This window comes from Dermacentor andersoni, chromosome 7 (assembly GCF_023375885.2).
Source record: "Dermacentor andersoni chromosome 7, qqDerAnde1_hic_scaffold, whole genome shotgun sequence".
Lineage (NCBI taxonomy): Eukaryota > Metazoa > Arthropoda > Arachnida > Ixodida > Ixodidae > Dermacentor > Dermacentor andersoni.
In genome coordinates, this window is record NC_092820.1 from 127394416 (window position 1) to 127414682 (window position 20267).

The 20267-nt window shown below is 47.5% G+C and overlaps 2 protein-coding genes across 2 annotated transcripts; both read left to right on the forward strand.

Moving 5' to 3' along the window:
* The first annotated feature begins 185 nt into the window (after positions 1–185).
* On the forward strand, positions 186–7997 carry LOC129385537 (uncharacterized). The gene is made up of 4 exons (XM_055072182.2): positions 186–437; positions 1421–1547; positions 2418–2730; positions 7661–7997. Exons 1-4 carry the CDS (start codon positions 186–188, stop codon positions 7995–7997), a joined length of 1029 nt encoding a protein of 342 aa, XP_054928157.1.
* A 396-nt stretch (positions 7998–8393) lies between these two features.
* Positions 8394–15449, forward strand: LOC129385372 (uncharacterized). The gene is made up of 5 exons (XM_055072010.2): positions 8394–8676; positions 10549–10750; positions 11964–12228; positions 12721–13112; positions 14732–15449. Exons 1-5 carry the CDS (start codon positions 8639–8641, stop codon positions 15017–15019), a joined length of 1185 nt encoding a protein of 394 aa, XP_054927985.1. The 5' UTR covers positions 8394–8638; the 3' UTR covers positions 15020–15449.
* The last annotated feature ends 4818 nt before the right edge of the window (positions 15450–20267 follow it).

Consider the following 20267-nt stretch of genomic DNA (forward strand, 5'->3'; position numbering starts at 1 on the left):
CAGAGGTACATAATCATCATCATCATCATAATCATCAACACCATCATCATCATAATTTGACGTGTAGGCGTCCCTGTGGCTGAATCCCAGCCAATAGACGCCCCAACGGAGAGGACATGACAGAGGTACATCATCATCATCATCATCATCATCATCATTTGACGTGCGTAGAGCGGAAGAAGAAGATGCGGGACCGATCGGCCACGGCAGAGCCGGACTTGGGCTGCGAAGACTCCATGGCCGTGCCGTGGCAGGAAGCCGCCGCCGCCTGGCACCAGCCACAGCAGCCGGCCGCCGTTGTGTCGTCCACGCTGCAGAGCGGGGACGACCGCGACGGCGTCAGCGCCGCCGACAACGACCGAGTCAGCAGGGTGTCCACGGTGGCGCAGGCCGGCAGCGACCACCGCATGCTGCCTTCCACAACCGAGATCGTGCAGGTGAAGCCACCGCGTCTCTGTGTCTCTTTTCTGTTGCTGAAGATTCGATGACACCCTTCCGGCTCTCCCTGAGCGGCTCGGCAAGCGAGCGTGACGGAATTTGGCCTTGTGTGTGTACGAAGCGGCGCCCTGGCTCTCGTCTGATTCGGCGTTGCCTCTAACGCCGCAGAACGTCAAGGTTGAAACCACTGAAGAATGATCTCGCGATACTTACATACCCCTCGTGTATGTGCAGCGTTGATGTCGTAGAGTACCTGACTGCGCTCATCGGAGCGTCGGTATTGATGTCGTCTATAGGGCTGAACGTGGGTCCCCAGAATATCCCTTTTTCTGGGCAGCCTTATCAATCGAAAAAGAAAAAATGTTACCATAAAAAAGTTATCGTGCAATAGAAAATGAAGAAAGGTGTTGGCTGTAAGTGATCCTCCTCTGATTGAAGAGCTCCAGAGCGTCATTGATGCTTTCACAGTGCAATGAGATCATATCCTTTTCACCTCTATTTTTCCCTGTGTTTACTTCGGTTACTTCTCTTTTGTTTTTGTTTTTTGTTGTTTTTTGCATCGCCATAGTGCATGTTTCTCTTTTCACGCTTAGTTCACCTGGTTTCTCGTTGACGTTTTGTTATGGGTCTGAAAGTGAATATGTTTCTAATTAGTAATGCTGTCCTGTCACCAGGCCCTAGGCAGGGAGTGGCACACTGGGCACGTGTGCCAACTGCCCGAAATTTCTTTGTTAGTACGCGGCCCTTCCCAGCCCCCTGCCCCTTTTTCTTCTGCCCCATTCACGGCCAAGTGGCTACTCCGTCCTCTCTTGAAAAAGATTTCTCACTGCGCCACTGCCAATCACACTGCTTTCTGCTTTGTAATGCGGCGATTCCAAAGCCAGTCACGATCACCTCAGCGTGCTTTTTTTCGTTGACCTGCATGTCCACTTCCTGCACTCGAGTGCATCCGATTTTGATTTTACGTTGAACGAACCTCCAGGGTATGTCGCTGCGTTCGGAATCGAGCGCGACGCAAAACGCGAGAAGCGGCCAAGGTCACAAAGGCGGCCACCAAAAACGACGCCGGAACGTGGACAAGGGCGTCGAAGCAGCCATAGTCGCCCCGGGTGAGTATTGGAACTACCAGCGCAACGAATGATTACTCGCCGAGACAGCTTAGTACCTATGGCATTGCGCTGCTAAGCCTGAGCTCGTGAGAGCGAATCGCGGCCGCGGCGGCCGCATTTCGATTGGGGCGAAGAGCAGAAAAGCCCAAGTACCGTTCATCGGGAACACGTTCGAGAACCCCCTGATGGTCAGAATTAATCCGCAGATCCCCACTAGTGCGTGCCTCATAATCAGATTGTGGTTATGGTCCGTAAAACCACAGAATTTAAGTTGTTTCTTTAACTAATTATTCGAATCGCAAGCTCTTCGTGTATACCTTAGTCATCCCTTCAGAATATTTCCCCACCTGCCCCTTTCATCAATATAGACGGCGCCATCTAGAAGCGATGGATCACTCTACATCGCCCGCAGCAGTGGAAGGTAGAGGGGGGAAGCCGGTCTGCGCATACGGTTCGTTGGCCGTTGGTGGAGGATTAGCGGGCAGCCACGCGGGGAGCCGCGGTGAGACGGGAGAGAGGTCACCGGAGGAGATAGCCTCACGTTGCGCATGCCTTGCGCCGCCTGGCATAGACGGTCGCATCTGCGCCTCCAAGGGGAGGTCGGGTACTCCGAATCAATGGTGCAGAAATAGCCAGGTTGCCTCTATCAAGCCCTATAACGCTACTTGCGTTCAAAGGTGCATTTCATTGCAGACTTCCTCGTTCGGGACATCCTTCAGTCAGGTGACAGGGTGCGCGTGAAAAATGCCTCGTAAGCTTCGCTCTACATATGCTCGAACAGGGCAGACTGGATCTGCTGCGTTTTTGCTGTAATAATTCATTTTCTTCTTCTAAAGTCCTCTACGCATCTTTTCTCGACTGTGCCAACAGCCACGAACAAGTTTAACTTGAACAACCCCTGCTCCACGACCGTGTTCTGCGCCGTCCTGCTCCTGCCGCTGGTGCTGCTGGGCGTGTCGCTGACCTTGCTCGCAGTGCGAGGCGGCGGGGCCAGGCGCGCGGCCCAGGCGTTCGCCGGCATCTCGAACACGTTGCACGGTCTCTGCGTAGATGGCGCCGAGGACGACAGAAGTCGCAGCGCCCTCTGTCGCGAGACCCTGAAACGACTGTCGCACTCCATGAAGGCGGACGCCGACCCCTGCGACGACTTCTACGAGCACGTCTGCGGCAACTGGAAGCCCCGGTGAGGCGCGGCGGCTGCCTGTGTAGATTGGCAGTTCTCAGCGACAATCGGCTGGCGCCGCGGTGGCCGGCAATTTTTGAACCGACGGTATGCGCTTGGGGATCGATGTGTGGCCGAGTGCTGTCCCAATGGGTTCCACCAGCATTCGCTTTCGTTTGCATACCACAATGTCTCAGCTAGGTGTCCTCAGCATCCACCGGTGGTTCAAAGAAGTGCCGGCCGCCATGCGGGCCGGTTATTGCGTTTGGATTGCTGAGCATCCTACGTACAGGGACTCTCTATGGACGATATCATTCGCCGTGTGACTGATTCTGCGATTTACAAGGGCAAGTGAGTCTTTCAGTATTACAAACATGAAGTTTTTACAAAAGGATCACTACAAAGCACAATTAAAAGCCAACAGACAATGAAGAAAGTGAACACAATGAAGGCGCTGGTATAATCTGAGAACCGTTCACTAAAACTAACATAGATAAACTTAACCGAGTGGAGAAGGTTGTTCGCTTTATTTACAATCATTTCGGACGTACCTCAGTAACACATTTACTAGAAAGATGTAAACTGGAAGCCTCAGTGCAAGGAAATCGTAAGCTCCGACTAAAATTCTTGTAGCAAATAAATAAAGGGTACCATAAAACTGACATCCCAAAGATTATCCCCTTTCCTTCCGGATAAACCACAAAGCAGACACACCAGTTGAATATAACCCTTTTTCGAACCAAAAGCAACTGTTTGAAACATTCCCTTTTTCCGCGAGCTGTCAGTGGTTGGTATAACGTAACAAAGATTCAAGTCCTACAACCTTTGTGTCACATTTATCGTAATGAATGCTCTTTTCCTTTTTGTACATGACACTCAAGGGTGTTCCTTCTGTGCCATTACTTTTGTTGACTTGCCATAATATGTACTTACTTTTCAACGTGCTATATTTATAACTTGGGCGTTATAAAGTAAAATTATTCCAATTGGGTTTTGGTCCAATCTCCCGACGTCAGATCTACGTAACCTCCGACGTAAGCACCGGGCGGTGACTCGCAGCGTTGTTTGAACTGCCCAATCAAACGCTATCCTCGTTTATAGGAGGTAACTTTTGTTTGATTTCAAAGCAAATAGTATTGTGTACTTCAACAGGTTTTTCAGATCTAATTGGCTAACAAGAGGCCAGGAATACGCTGAAGGGGAGAGGGTTTCAGTGCGGCTGAGCTAACGCAGTGAAAGTATAGATAACCGGATGAGGAGGGTAGTGCCGGCGTCTAGGATTGGACTGCTTCCCCTTGCTTGGCTCGCGTTGGCTGTTCGAAAACCGCAGCGGTTTGCAACGGCTGGTTAAAAATATCGCTAAAACGGATCATCAGCGAAGAAGCGTTGGCAGAGCGATGTCGCATATGTGTCGAAAGGGCTCGACAACCGTATACTGCCGCGCAAAAACGTTTATTATGCACAAATAAATCCGTTCCCCCCGGCAGCTTCAAGGAGCCAGTGACAGAGCGATCGGTGGTCAGCCATCTTTCATTCCTTTCGGAACGGGGCAGCATAAAGTTTCTCACAATAATTATTAGAGGGAACTGTTGCACTGCAGTCGATAAGCTGCCATTGGAATTATGGATAGTAGATGGATACGTCTGATCTTCGTGCTTGCAGATTGAGACGTTCTTGGGGTTTTGTTTATTACGCTTTATCTGCCTTTGTTGCAATGTCCTAATGTTTAGAGCTATTTATAGTTTTCTATGTGCTGAATACTTTGCGACCACGCACAATCGCCACTACTTGCAGCTCTTGAGCTAACTGAGGCGGCGAAATCGAAACGCACCTAGCGTCTCAACGCGCTGGCTAGTCCAGGAGCAATCCATAAGGGCGTTTTATGCCGGTTGTCGATGCAGGAATCAGTGGTGTTATCCAGGGATGACCCCGGGCCCCCTTCTGTTCAGTACATATATATAGAAACCATGTGCCTAGCGATCATTGAAAACCGCAGTATTCACGGCTTCAGATTTGAAACACCCGAAGTTGGAATTTTGGCGTATTCGGATGACGTCGCAGTATGTTGTACAAATAAAGAAATTGTAGCTGCAGCTATCACAGTAGCGAATGGCGCACCTCTTTATACGACAGGTCATAAACGGGTTCTTCTTTTCCCGCGACATATGCGACCTTTTCTTACGGCTAACGGGCGCGTTACCTGGCTATGTGGTTGGCCCAGAGAATATGTTCGCTTCTGTCTGTGATTTTTTCAGGGAGTTTACTTTAAGCATACGGTTCTTCCTTGTTACATTCTCGGATGAAAACCTTTCTTTCAGTGAAACGTAAAAAACTATGCAAGGATGTATGTGATGTAGTTCACTCTGTTCCACTGCACAGGGCCATATACAGTGGAGACCAAGGGTATGACGTTCTTAAGCGGGTAAAAAGAATGGAAGTAACAACAGAGACGAAGCTTTTATTTTTTAAACTTCACACTGGTACATTGCTTGTCAAAACCTTCTTAGAAGACCACGACTTTTGCTTACCTTGGGGGTCACATTGCTTCATCTGTAAGACCCGCCGTGGTTGCTCAGTGGATATGCTGTTAGGCTGCTGAGCACGAGGTCGCGGTATCGAATCCGAGCCACAGCAGCCGAATATCGATGGGGGCGAAATGTGAAGAAACCCGTGTACTTATATTTAGGTGCACGTTAAAGAACCCCAGGTGATCGAAATTTCCGAAGTCCTCAACTACGGCGTGCCTCATAATCAGAAAGTGGTGTTGGCACGTAAAACCCCATAATTTAATTTTTCATCTGTAAGAAACCAGAAACAATAGATCATGCATTTCTACATTGTTAGGAGAGGGTATACTTTTGGGATGTACTTCAGAGGACCATCAAGAAAGACAGGATATTAGATACCTACCTATGGAGAACAAAGACGGACTGCCGTTTGACCTTAATATGCTAATTGACCTTCACTGCCTATGGCGCTACCGTACAGCGGGGTAGCATTGCGAGCCCGATGCTCGGCCCGCACGAGCGTGTTTTCGAGAATCCATGTCGAAATCCATGTAGAAATTTAGAAAGCAGAGTGTGTAGCGGAGTGACTGTCGAGGGTGGAACCCTTGAAAGCGCTCAAATAATGCTAAAATAGTCAGTCCAGTAATACCGACACTTGGTGTTGAAAACTTGTTGTTTTATCTTGTTTTCCCTCCCCAACTACTAGTTTTTGTTTGACGTAATATTGCAAAACACTCAAGAAAGAAAGGAAGAGCACCCGCAGCATAATGGTTTCAATATCAGGCTTCTGTGACAGAGGCCCTGTGTTCAAATTCTGCCATCGGACAATCTTGTTATTGTTTGTTTAATTACTTATTACGCGGTACTTTCTTGAAAATGACGCGTTTTCGAAGTCACGAAACCATTTGAAGCCATAACGACTAAGTTTAGGCAAACACATGCACTAACTACCATTCCCATGCTTGCAGAATCACCCGCCGTGGTTGCTAAGTGGCTATGGTGTTGGGCTGCTGAGCACGAGGTCGCGGGATCAAATCCCGACCATGGCGGCTGCATTTCGATGGAGGCGAAAACACCCGCGTACTTAGATTTAGGTGCCCGTTAAAGAACGAAATTTCCGGAGTCCTCCACTACGGCGTGCATCATAATCAGAAAGTGGTTTTGGCAGGTAAAACCTCATAATTTTTAATGCTTGCAGAATCCGCCCCGCTTACAGCTCCCGTAGACACTAGCGCCAGACATTTCTCTAGCGGATATTGTCTGAAACTCTATGCGGGGCAGACTCCGGCTATTTCGAAAGTTTTGTTCGATACATTAATGCACCTTTACTGCGTGCACGTCATCTTGACGTGGTTGGTTTTCGCGGTTTTGTGGCTTCTCGTGAGAAAAAGGCGAAGTGGGTGCTGCCCGAAAGCTTTTCACCGATAGTGGAGGGCTAAAGGCGGAGAAGTGGTGTAATCGGAAATAATTATTTTTCTCTTGTTCGGCCTAATCATGCATAATCAATGTGCACACGTTATATCTTATGGGGAGTTTTCGTGACATCGTGCCACGGACAGGCGAAGTGGGGGTGCCCGAAAAACTTTTGACCAGTCGTGGAGGGCTGATTGCAGAAGAGGGATAAAGACTGTTTGGAATAGATTTACGTCAAAGCACCTCTATTGTAACCTATTTATGTATTTGCCGCCCTGCTAGAATATCGAACGGGTATTGCAGCATATATAAATAAATAATGAATAAATAAATAAATAAATAAATAAATAAATAAATGAGTTCTATTGCTGTATTGTTCACAGTATTTTAATGGCTGATTCTGATATTTCTTATTGATATTTTCACCGATGTGTCAAGCAGACCTGTATAGGTAGGCTTACTCAAGAACAATTAGAAACCGACAAACAAAGCAATTGAAAGCATTTCCTTAGAACGGCTCTACTGATGGTCCTTACTAATGGTTGGTACTAATGGTTATTACAACGGTTATTAACTACCAAATAGCTAGCTATTTGGTAGAAGATATAGCTAGGACTAAAACATAGATAACATTCACATGAACACCCAATTAGGAACAACCCTTACTACTAATAATACTAACTAAAACCACATTACAGGCCAACAAACATAGATAGATAGATAGATAGATAGATAGATAGATAGATAGATAGATAGATAGATAGATAGATAGATAGATAGATAGATAGATAGATAGATAGATAGATAGATAGATAGATAGATAGATAGATAGATAGATAGATAGATAGATAGATAGATAGATAGATAGATAGATAGATAGATAGATAGATAGATAGATAGATAGATAGATAGATAGATAGATAGATAGATAGATAGATAGATAGATAGATAGATAGATAGATAGATAGATAGATAGATAGATAGATAGATAGATAGATAGATAGATAGATGTGCGCCACACACACACACAGGTACCCCAACCGGCCGTCATACCTGAAGGAGCACCTGGAGTCCTTCAACATGCTCGTCCACGAGACACTGCTCAGCCTGGCTACCAGCGCTCCTCCGCACTGGGTTGTGCGACCAGCAGCAGCCGTCCACCAGATGGCGGTCTTCCACAACAGCTGCTACGCGATGGCCACGGGTCACGGTGGGGGCGGCGACGCCGCGGACGTTGCCTCGGCCCTCGGCGAGGACGTCAGCTCGTGGGTCCACGTGGTCTCGCACGAAGCCCTCCTCCACCTCACAGTGAGAACAGCCGAGGACACTGGTCTGCCCTCGTTTCTCAGGTACGCTCAGATTCATTAGATCGTACAATAACTAAGGGATCAGGCTGTCGTGACTTTTAGTTAATGTTTTGCATAAATGTCTTGTTGTATTCCCTTGATGCTTGATCAGTGCGCCTGTACTATGTAGACCCTTGCATATGAAAGTTTGCTAATTTTTTTACCACTTGCGTTCTCTTTTGCACTCTTTGGTGTCCCGAACATCCGGGCAAGTGAGCCGAAAGTAATAATAGGGGGGCATGACTTCTATCTTGCCAGAATTAAGTCAGCATTGTTATAACACCCATGTGTAGCTATATCATCTCTTCATATGGGCTAAAAATTTCATGTGACTCGCCAAGAAAGGCGAAACATTCCACCAATCTCGAACGTAGCATTCGAGTTTCTCTTGACAATAAAGCACAGGGATTTTCTCGTCGATAGCTCTTTAATGACCTATTCCTTCTGCCTTTTTCAATCTTTATTACTTTCGTTCTTTTCTCGTTCACGTAATTATCCAGCGTCACCAAGGAACGAGGTACAAAGTATATAGGCGTAGGCGAGACCCTGCAGTCCACCCTTCGTTTTCCACACAAGGTCAGCGAGTTCCTGGTGCAAACACTGGCAGCGTTCAAAGTGAATTTCAAATTCCACTTCTACCGGCTCTTCGAGGTGGATAAAGACATGACCAGGATATTGGAGTCGTCAGATAAAAAACTGCGGTAAGCATGCTATCGCCCAATTGGTCTACATAGTAAATGACTTCGTTGCGTGCTATGGATAGTACAGAAGCACTCAAGCGGCTCATAACGCTTTGGCGCTTGTGGGCGTCGAAACGAAATCTTGTAAGCACCGAGTTTTTTGGCTGCAGTGCTGCAGTACAGCTTCCACTGCAAAAAAAAAAAAAAAAAAAAAAACTTTTCGTCGAAGCTCTGCGGACGTTTGCAATCATCCTGAAGCATTCACTCTTCGGAATAGCGTGCAGCGTTATGTTTGTTGGTAAATAACCGGTAGCGCGCGTTGACTTGCTGTAAGAACTTGCAGTTTTGCCAACAATTGTAAGATATGCGCTAATATTCAGCTCTCCAGATGCGAGCGTGGGTTTTGCGAAACTCTCGCACACTTAAAACCACGACGAAAAAAACAGACGAAAGTCAAATTTTGAAGTTGATTTTTGACAAACAAACAGCTCCTGAACAACAAAAAAGATCGCATGACGAGCATGTGTTTTCTTTCAGGCTGAGAACTAAGAGCAGCTGGTGTTCCCCATTATAAACCAGCCAGGCAAAAAAAAATATAGAATGTATATGCGATTATTCTAAACAGCCGCGCGAAGGGTCACTCCTTGCGTATTTCCTGAACTTTTGAATAAGCTCCCTGCATCCCTGGAGAGCACGTTCTTCATTTCATTAATGGTATCTCTATTAATCAAATCATCCTCAAATAAAAGTCGATACACATCTTATCTGCTGGTGTTTCAATAAGCACTGATTTCATTTGATTAACCTCGTTATAAACCCCAGTTCTGTTCATTTCTGAAAAAACATGTGGAACGAAGGACAATACAAAGCAAGAGGACAGAACAAATGCACCTGCTTTGTCTCGCCACTCGTGTTCCACGCCTTTTCGCATGGACCACCCTCAACTCGCCGAGTTTTCCTCTATTTTTGGTGCTCTTCCGTCGGTTCCTTCGTCGCTGTTCAGCAGCTGTGTCAAGCAAATGGTAACCTGAAGCATGGAACGGTACTACGTGGAGAACACTTGCCCACTTGAACGTGCACATCCTCTCCCATCAAAAATGAGTGGGCCTTGTTAACATGAAAACAATAGGGCAGTGTAGTTGAACCAAAGAGCTTGTTAAGAAAGCATCATCCCTTCTACCCGCCGTGGTAACTTAGCGGCTAAGGTCGACCACTTGCTGCTAGGCAAGTGGTCGCGGGAACGAATCCGGGCCACGGCGGCCGCATTTCGATGGGGGCGAAATGCGAAAACACCCGTGTACTTATATTTAGGTGCACGTGCACAACCTCAGATGGTCCACACTATTCCGGAGTCCCCCACTACGGCGTGCCTCATAATGAGACCGTGGTTTTGGCACGTAAAACCCCATAATAAATAACATCTTCCCTTCTACCTTCTTTCGAAATAGGTTCAAAATACATTGGCCATTTGCGACAACACAACTTATCTTAAAAGCTCGCATGTAGTAGTGCCTAATGTAGGCCCCTGAAGCGACAGTATATATTTCATAGTATAGAAGCATAAACAAAAGCACAAAATGGCGAAGGATACCCACTTTTATTAGCATATAGAAGTAAAACCGTGCACTTCTGGCACGTTATAATGCATGGATGAGCTTAAGCAGGCACGTACACACAAAACTAAATGTTCCTCAGCGCATGCGGGCGCATCCATTATCGCGCATTAAATGCGCTTAGCCTAACTTATATTTACTGAAGCTCGCAGTGCGCGCTGTGTATGTCCTCGTCATATTGCGCAGTTAGTTTTCTCGATCATGTGACAACGCACAAGACACCGGGTCCTTCTTGACAATGTATAACCTATCATTTTCCATCGCTGCCTTCTGCCCGCAGTATGACCACGCGACGGGAGTCCATACGTACGTCAACCCGCATCCCTCCGACGACGGATGCTCTTCGTTCGCTTGGCAATTCGACCAGCCAGATCTTGGACAACTTACGGGGCAACCCCGCAGCAATCGCCGCCATTGGCAGGCTGCGGTCAGAACCTCTGTCCACTGCGGGTCTTTACGCTCTCAGCGTGCTGCTGGCGCAGGTTCGGAATGACGGCGTGTTCGACGCGTTACGCATTGACCCGGGCACTGTCAGTTACTCCACGTTTGCTCTGAAAGAAGGCACCGACTTCCCGTGGCACAGCCAGGGGTAGCACACCCGGCCGCGTGCACCAACTCCCCCACCGCACTCGTTCTCAGAAATTAGTGTTAGTATGAGGTCTGCCCAACGCTTCCCGCCTACCCTGTTACATTCCCCTTCTTGGATTCAGTGCGAGCACCACTTTCCCCAACCCTCCCTCCCACCCCCCCCCTTCAAAAAAAAACCGTCTTGCTACGCCACTGGCGACTTCCCCACTGATGCGAGGCAATTAGCCAAGCGCCCTATTTCTATGGGCGACGGCACGATTCTGTGTAACTGAATGACCAGCGCAGTTTTAAAGAAACGATTCTCCCCAACAGGAAACACAGCTAACAATCAAAATTTGTCCTTAATTATTATATGAAAAACGCCCCTTTAGGAAAGTACTTGAGCTCAGTACTTCTCTACTGCAAGGTAAAGACTTGATGTGCGCTTTTGCCATTTGCATACGCAATATAAAGGTAAATTTTTAGAAAACGACGGAAATTGTTTTGCGCATCCCCAAGGTTTCCAACTCTGCATCCTAAACTCAGCATGTGACCACGTTCCTGTTAAATATAACACAGAAATAACCGAGAATTTCATCAGAAGGTCCCTACCATTTGCATCCCGGCTTCTTAAACTCAGCATGTGACCACATTCCTGTTAAATATAATACAGAATAAAGCGACGATTTGAAGGCTTTGAGCGGCCGTTGAAGGGCGAGAATTGAGGGGTGGACAATTTTTTTCTCTACCGACGAGAGTTTTGTCACCCGTTGAGGTTTTTATTTATTCAGATAAAAATTTCCACACGTCAGACGCCGTGTCCTAAGATACACTTCTATTCAATTCACTTCAATTTCACTTCACCTGATTTTTCATGTTGGACATGTAAATTCCATGCAACGTAGTTTGGTTTTGCTCATTGACATGAGCTCATTGACACGGTGCTACTTTTCCCGTTCTGTCGTTTTCGTTACAAACGAATCCATACACATGCTCCAATTCCAGAAGGAATACGGCCCTTGAAAACCATCCCCGTTTTCGTGCGCGTGTTCTCCGCGTTCATCCGCGCCTTAACTGCGTCGCGGAACAAAGGTTTCCAATTTTCACTAAAGCCACGGAATCGCGCAGGTGATTAAGTACCGCCTGCTGCTCCGAGAGCTGTACGTTCCGAACCGCTCCGACAACGTTCGCTGGTGCCTGCAACTGACGGCCGAGCACTTCGGGGCCCTCTACGCCGACTGGGTGGCGCGCGAGTTCCAGAAGCCCGAAGCCGTGGCCACGGTTCGGGGCCTGTTCGCCGACATCCGGGTGCTGCTGATGCGAGACAACCGCGTCAACCGGGGTGTGCTCGTCGACGTGGGTCACTTGAAGAGGACGGAGTTGCTGTTTTATGGTACTTCACGTGACTGCACAAGTCTAGTCAGAGTGCCCCGTTGGGGGCGTTCGAGGAGCCACAACATCTTTTACTCGATAGCTTGTCTGGGCGAGCGTGGTCGTGAAATGCGTAGATTGTAGTCATGGCGCGGGTAAAACGAAAAAAATAGTGGGGTGTATCGTCTTAGCAAGCCTTCGCCCAATACTTTATTCTCTTCGTCATTCGCTGCAATTAGTGCCTTGCATGCAGTATTTATGTATATGTTCATACTAGAAAGCGCTGCCTTGCCTTTTACCCGATTCAGGCGCGTTTTAATGCTTAAAAGCTTGTTTTTAGACGGCTATGTGCTTTCTGGCCTAATTTTGTTTTCGATAAAAGAAAGCAAGTTCTGAAACATAACATCGGCGGGTTTAGCTGCCAATTCTGTGCAGGCCGGCAGCGTTGACTAAGCAGCATACAATAATAACGTTATTCGACATTCAGGTGCGACCCTTACGTTGTGACCCGCAGGGCAAGACAATACGAAGGAAATAGTCCCGCCAGCGCCGCAGTTTCACGCCCGGCTGGGCGACGCCTTCCTCCCCAACCTGGCCCTCGCGCTCCGCAGTCGCGTGGGCCGACGTCCCAGCGCCGATCGCTCGGCCGACTATGTCCTCTCCGGTTACCTGGGCTACGACGGCGACTCGTTCGTCGTGACGCCCGCCTACCTGTCGGGACACGGGGTGCTGGCGCTGCGCGTGGACGAGGTGGACGTGTTCTACCCGACGGTGGCGGCGCTGATGCTGCGAGCCATCTACGAGGACTCCGCCTTCTACTCGCCCTCCTCGCTGACCAACTACACGGAGGAGTGCTTCAGCGAGTCTGTGTCTTTCGCGCTGGGAAGATACGTGGCGCCCCACGCGGTGGGTTGCACAACTGTTCTGACGCGAGAGTCGTGTAGAAAAAGCACGGTGTTTAACAATGTACGTACGTACTGTACATACATACATACATACATACATACATACATACATACATACATACATACATACATACATACATACATACATACATACATACATACATACATAACGAGATGTCTTCACTAAAAAAATTATGGGGTTTTACGTGCCAAAACCACTTTCTGATTATGAGGCACGCCGTAGTGGAGGACTCCGGAAATTTCGACCCCTGGGGTTCTTTAACGTGCACCTAAATCTAAGTACACGGGTGTTTTCGCATTTCGGCCCGATCGAAATGCGGCCGCCGTGTCCATGTTTTCACTAGATCTGTATAGTAAAATTCCGCGGTGGTTACGCTGGGACGCAAATTGAAACACGTCCACTCGGGAAATTGTTCTGCGAGATTCAATATGAGCCCGAAGTGTCTGTTTGGGTGGGCCGAGGGGACTTGGAATGGACGTGTGTGTGAGTCCGACTGAGTCCGACTAAGCCTGAGGAGATGTAAATTTGTGTTAATCAGCTTGGATCAAAGTGGAGATCTAAGTGGAAACGAATCCAAGGGGGTGCAAGTCCGCGTCAGAGTTGGAGTCAGATTGAGCAGGAGTGTCAGTATGAATAAAGCCCCACTCAGTCCTAGAGATTATGAGTGAGTCGAGGTAATTCCAAGAGAGGGTCAGTGTTTGTCTGAACGAGTTCAACTAGGTGTGAGCGTTAATGAGTCCAGGTGTGTTGGAGTGGGCGTGAGCCTGAACGCGAGTAACAGCGAATTATAACCTGCGTGAGTATGAGCGAGGTTAAGTACCTCCAAATCACACGTGTTTCCGTGTGGGTATTTAAGAAAACTGCATTTATGCATAACACAACGTGTCCTCGAGTGATTCTGACCATGCGTTAACACACGGTGTTCGTGGAAACCAGTAAGCCGGATTGAAAACATATCTAGAGACTTCAACCTATTAAGTTTTACGGTATAACGTTACAGTATATATACACTAAACGCTGTCAGCTAATCTTTCCGAATAAATTTCTAAGTGATGCATCGATCGATGCACCAGATTCAATACAACAGGGTGACTAACAGTGCCGATCAAACTAAAAACTAGCATTTACGTATTTTTTTTATCATCCACGCATACATATGTCGAGACCTCAGTTCGAGTCCTGGCGCCTGCAAAGCAAACCAATGTTCTGGATTGTCAGCATTGAGGGATTGAACTGAAGGTTGCTCTTCACGGTATCGCGCGCAAAAAATAAATTGCAATTATACCCAAAAGGAACAGAAATGTTAACTGAAACGACACTGCGCGTGCAGAGGTGATAGCTACGTATAGGTCTCACGACGCTATTTTACTTTCACAGAGGAGGAGGAGAAGGAGGAAAGAACCTTATTGTGTGCCCTGCGAGTTGGTGGGGAGGGCCAAAGGCCCCCCCACCAACTCAGGTCTCTCTTCAGATCGCTCAGGTCTCTCCTCAAATCCACGTATTAATCTTTCGCCTTTTACTTTCACTGAGACAAAAAAAAAAATGAGTCTTGATGGAGTATCGGAATAAACACCGGCGAAGTTCGCCGCCGTCCCCAGGTCCTGCCGTTCATGGGAAGTCGCTGGGCGACGTTCTTCGCGTCGTTCCTGGCCCGACGCAGGGCGGCCGACGTTCGACGCCGATTGGGCGACCGCGGCCGCGCGCACCTCTACTTCCGGCTCGCCTGCTTCCTCGGATGCGGAGACGCCGCGTTGCGGGACACCTGCAACGACGTCGCCTACGCTAGCGACGACCTGGCGCTCTCGCTGGGCTGCCGCCGGGAGCGGAGCGTCAAGTGCGACTGCGGCCGCCTGGACAACTGCGAGACTCACGTTCCGCGAGCGTAAAGAGAGAGAGGGGGAGAGAGGGAATTCTGAACATAAACTTACAGCGCAAACACCTAAGACGAACCACAGAAGGAAGATACGACACACCTTTTGGTGGTTCGTCTTAGGTGTTCGCGCTGTAAGTTCAGAATTATGTAACAGCTAAGCCCAAATGAAGTGTTGGAGAAGTAGAAGACGGGAAATTTCTGGCAGGGAGGTCAACCAGACGCACGTCCGGTTTGCTACCCTGCGCAGGGGGAAGGGGGGCCGCGCGCGCAAATCGAAGGACCGCCGCTTGCGAGGGGATCGCCCGTTAAGCGAAGGCGACGCTGTATATAAGGGCGCTCGCTATACGGCGATCATTCGGATGGCGCGCGAAATAAATTACGCGATGTTCTCGCTGATGGGATTCTGTGGGCAAGGACGACGATCGCTTCGATAGAGTTGGAGATTTTTCCCGCAGCGTCAACGCAGCGTCGTCTCAATGACAGGCGACGGCGGCAAACATGCCCTGCGTGTAGAAAAGAGGGAGGGGGGGAGGAGGCTTAAAGAAGCATGTCAAGTCCTGTGTATTTAAACGTAATTGTGCATAAATTGCCGAGACTTTTGTTTTCTTAAATCCAGACCGCGATGTATGGATACACTTAACTCTGGACTTTTGGGTGTGATTGAGCCACACTCAAAGTTTCCGGAAGGCATTGGGCCTGTTAGCCCACTTTCAGACGGTGAAGTCTGGACATTTCATCCAAAAACTCTGAATCAATGTCCTTCGCAAAGGTGTCACGACCGTCTCAGCCTATGCGGCATCCAGGAAAGCATTCTGATGTGAAGTCTTATCTATTCACCGATGACCACGAGGTCTACGAGGGGAAGGGGGCAAAGTAACGCGAGCCACATATCGTGGAGTCTAGAGCGACTTTCTGTATGTAGGACCGTTGTCGGAACAACGCTTATCGAGTCATTGCACGGGCTTTTGTTGGATTACGGTGACAAGAAAGAAGTGAGCCACGAGTAAATGACAAAATGTACGGCCTACCAAGAAAATTCACTTTTCGCTCGAAGGCGAAGCACTGAAAGCGATGACAAGGTTTAGCGTCACGCTCATTGCTTTTCGGGTAGCTTGCGTGATGAGGAACAAGCCAGCAGCGCTGCAAGCAAGGCACCTCAACCCGTCGTGGCTGCTTAGCGACTTCGATGTCGTCCTGCTAAGAACGAGGTCGCGGGATCAAATCCCGGCCGCGGCGGCCGCATTTCTACCGGGGATATTTCTGTAGTCCCTCGAGAACATTACCCTTCTCACTGAGCAGAAAATCGGGAGGGTGGCTTCACTCCATAAGTCTAGGCAACAAACACTCGCCTTTAAATTATCGCCCCATTTCTCTTAATAGCATTCCATGCAAAACCTTCCAGCGCAGCCTGTTTTCAAATCTTGTTTCTTTAATTGAATCGAACTGGTTGGTTGGTAATAACTTTATCGAATTCTCCTGCAGATTTTTGGCGATCCGGGCGCAGGTCTCCCACGACGGGACGTCGATGGATGGTTGGATGGATTGCAAAAGCGTCCCCTTTGAAACGGGGTGATGGCAGTTATCACCATGCTCAGCTTTTTATTTTTGTTTAACTGTGTTGTAAGTTATTAAAATTCGCCATTTTCTTTAAATACGTCTTTCTACACTTCTAACCTTATGTCACCTCTCAGTTTTTGAGCCACCAATCTTCCGATCGCTTTTCGCGAATTTCCACCGCATATTTATTTATATGACTATTCTCTAAACCCTAGGCCCTCAGGAATCTTGACTGTGCCCGCATCGACATCGGGATGGATACCATCACCTTTTAGTATGAGGTGTTCTATTGTTTCTACAGATTTACCACACACAGGACATGTGTCTTCTTCTTCGTTAAATTTCTTTTTAGAGCTGCGCGTTCTAAGACATCCTGACATAGATTCAAAGAGTAGGGAACTGCCTCTTGAGTTATTATAAAACGTTTCCTTCCTGATCTGCTGTTTCCAGTATCGATATAGTTCCACACTATGCTTCTTTTCCATTGAACTTATACAATTTTTACCTTCCGCGTTTTTAAACTGTCGTTTAATGCTCTGTCTTTCTTCGTCCTCGTGTCTGGCATACTTACCGATTACCCGCCGTGGTTGCTCAGTGGCTATGGTGTTGGGCTGCTGAGCACGAGGTCGCGGGATCGAATCCCGGCCACGGCGGCCGCATTTCGATGGGGGCGAAATGCGAAAACACCCGTGTACTTAGATTTAGGTGCACGTTAAAGAACCCCAGGTGGTCAAAATTTCAGGAGTCCTCCACTACGGCGTGCCTCATAAGCAGAAAGTGGTTTTGGCACGTAAAACCCCATAATCTAATTTAATCTACTTACTGATTAGCTTCCTAGTTCTTTTCCGCCATTGTGAGTCAATGCCCTTTCTGTATAGGTATTTAAATACCGTAACTGCCCACCTGTTATCGTCCAATTTCCTCAGGCGTTTTTCGTATAGGATTTTACTATGAGCTTTCTGTGCTTCCAACGATGTCCAGCCCATATCCCCCTGTACTGCCTCGTTTGTGGTTTTCCCGTGGGCACCTAGTGCTAATCTTCCAACAGCTCTCTGATTTACTTCTAGTTTCTACTGAACTTCTGCCCTGAAGCACAGGACCGCATTCCCGAAACTAAGGCCCGGCACCATTATTCATTTCCAAACACCTCTCAATACCTCATACCTGTTGTACCCCCACAATGTCCTATGTTTCATTATCCCGGCATCTCTTCGCCCTTTTGCTATGAGAGACTGTTCGTGCTTTTCCGTGTACATCTGCCCTTTGTATATCCATACCCTGAGACATTTGTATTCGGCCACTCGGGGTATTTCATGGCTGTGTATTGTAAGCTCCTGATCAGTTGTATCGTTGAAAAACATCCCACCGGACTTAGCTGCGCGAAAAATGAGACCTAGACTGTCTCCTTCATCTCCACATTAATTAACCAGAGTTTGCAAACCTTCCTAGCTATCTGCTAACAGTACAATATCGTCTGCATACATTAAAGCCGGTAGTCGATATATTTCCTGTAGAAAATCAATTACCTCATGACCGATACCTTCAACTTTTAATATGTTCCCCAGCAGTTTCCTGTTCACGTTGTCGTATGCACCGCCTATGTCCAGGAAGGCTAAATACAAAGGTCTATTTTCCGCCTTAGCTATTTCTATGCACTGGGTAAGCACGAGCAGGCTATCATCTAAGCGCGTACCACTTCTGAACCCGTTCTGAAGTTCTCCGAGTATTCTATTACTGTCTACCCATGACTGCATTTTTAATTTCACCGCCTGCATCACCAGCCTATATATAACTGATGTTATCGTAATTGGTCGGAAGGATTTTATGTTCGTCTTATCGCCTTTCCCTCATGCCCGTCGTGGGCATGTGTCATAGTATGGAAATCAGCATTATCATCCTCATCACCACCACCACATCAAACACCTCGTTCTGAAGAGAACGATCACACAGCCTCGCTCGCCACGCATTAAGACCATTCCATCCCGAAGTAGAAAATATAAAGCAAGACCACTTGAATTCGTTGCTAATAATGCGTTATACCAGGAAGCGCGCCTCCTACCTTCTCTTCGCACGAGATTCCGCATGGTTATAGTTAAAACCTACTTAAGAACTTGTGATTCTCGTTTACGACGTACACAATATGTATTTATTACTGAGCCATAGGAACTTTTTGATAGCACGTGGCCACGGTTGCGTACTCCATGAGCCGTATTTGTGCAGGCACAATTAGCACCGTCGAATCTTCGCCTTAGGGAAATCATTCCGTGTGATGGGTGCGCGTTGTGGCTCACAATTGAATTCGCAGACATTTTTGGCAATAACGCAAAATTGCTGCCCCCAACATATTCGAATGCCCTTTTGCAAGACTATTTGGACCATTTCCCAATAAACGTAATAGCGACTGATTCTTCTTCGTGTGAAGGGAAGGTAGACGTGGGAATCTACTCACCATCCCTCGATTGGTCTTTTTCACTAAGCCTGCCAGAATACACATCGATTTTTCAGGCCGAACTTCTGGCAATACTTCTTGCTTAGCGAAATTTACCCCTTCTTGTTACAAAAGCTTTATTGTCACAGATTCTCGTTCTGTATGCAGCGCGTTTAACGCTTCTACGAATTCGACAGATTTGAACACCTTTTATACATTAGCTCGGCACACTTGTTTAATCCTTCAGCCTCTCCCCGCGGACACTATGCATTGTTGTCCGAAATAAACACATTAAATAAAAATAAATAACTTTAGTATGAATACGAGGTCACGACACCTTCAACTTATAATGGAATAGCCGATTCTTTAACCCGAGCTTCTTTAACAGGTCCCTTCATATATGTGCTGCCGGCAACTGCGCACATCACTGCAGCTAGATAAAGGCAGTTTTCTTTGACCGAAAATAAAAAAGCCTCTCATTAGTAAAATCGACAGACTTTATGCATCTAAATGATTTTTTGAACCGACAACGGTGTCCCAACCGTACATTCGAAGTATCATTTACAAGGCTACGTTGCCGTATTCCATCACTTACTTGCGCAGACGTGGCCTGGCGGTATCCCCTTTATGCTATTTCTGCAATCAGCCGGAATCTATCGATCAATCTTTATTGTCGTGTCGGCTGTTTTCTAGAAACCGAAAACGACGTTTATCAATTTCGCTTCGACATCTAGGACCTTTATGCAGTACTGTCATACTCTCACTTGGAGCAACCGTATTAGGATACAGTCACAGAAACATTTGCCGAGCCGTCTATAATAGCCTTTGTGACACAAGAAGACTGCCTTCTAAATGTTTATCATTTCCCACAATTGATTTATTTCTCCTTCAATAAATTATACATTTAGAAAACTCAAAGAGCAAAAACACAAATTCACAGTTATAATATTGTCACAGTCGGTGATGCGTAAAGAAGAGGACTATGATGGTGGGCGAAAAAAGGGTCGGCCGGACTGCTGCAGCCTTTGGATATACCGGCCGACCCTTTTTTTCGCGTTGGCGTTGATCTTCTCGGACCATTCCCTATATCGAATGACCGAAATAGGTGGATTGCCGTCGCTACGGACTATACAACTCGCTATGCCATTGCTAGAGCCCTACCGACCAGCTGCGCTACAGACGTCGCTGATTTCTTGCTTCACGACGTTATCTTGCACCACGGTGCACGTCGTCAACTTCTCACCGATCGCGGCAGATACTTTCTTTCCAAAGTCAT

Bases quoted from the DNA above. Each gene is read 5' to 3' on its own strand.
- LOC129385537 (XM_055072182.2), top strand. From the start codon at position 186: ATGCGGGACCGATCGGCCACGGCAGAGCCGGACTTGGGCTGCGAAGAC. The intron at 1,548-2,417 runs GTGAGTATTGGA...CTGTGCCAACAG, and splicing joins AGCAGCCATAGTCGCCCCGG to CCACGAACAAGTTTAACTTG. The intron at 2,731-7,660 runs GTGAGGCGCGGC...ACACACACACAG, and splicing joins TGCGGCAACTGGAAGCCCCG to GTACCCCAACCGGCCGTCAT.
- LOC129385372 (XM_055072010.2), top strand. From the start codon at position 8,639: ATGACCAGGATATTGGAGTCGTCAGATAAAAAACTGCG. The intron at 8,677-10,548 runs GTAAGCATGCTA...TTCTGCCCGCAG, and splicing joins TCGTCAGATAAAAAACTGCG to TATGACCACGCGACGGGAGT. The intron at 13,113-14,731 runs GTGGGTTGCACA...CGCCGTCCCCAG, and splicing joins GATACGTGGCGCCCCACGCG to GTCCTGCCGTTCATGGGAAG.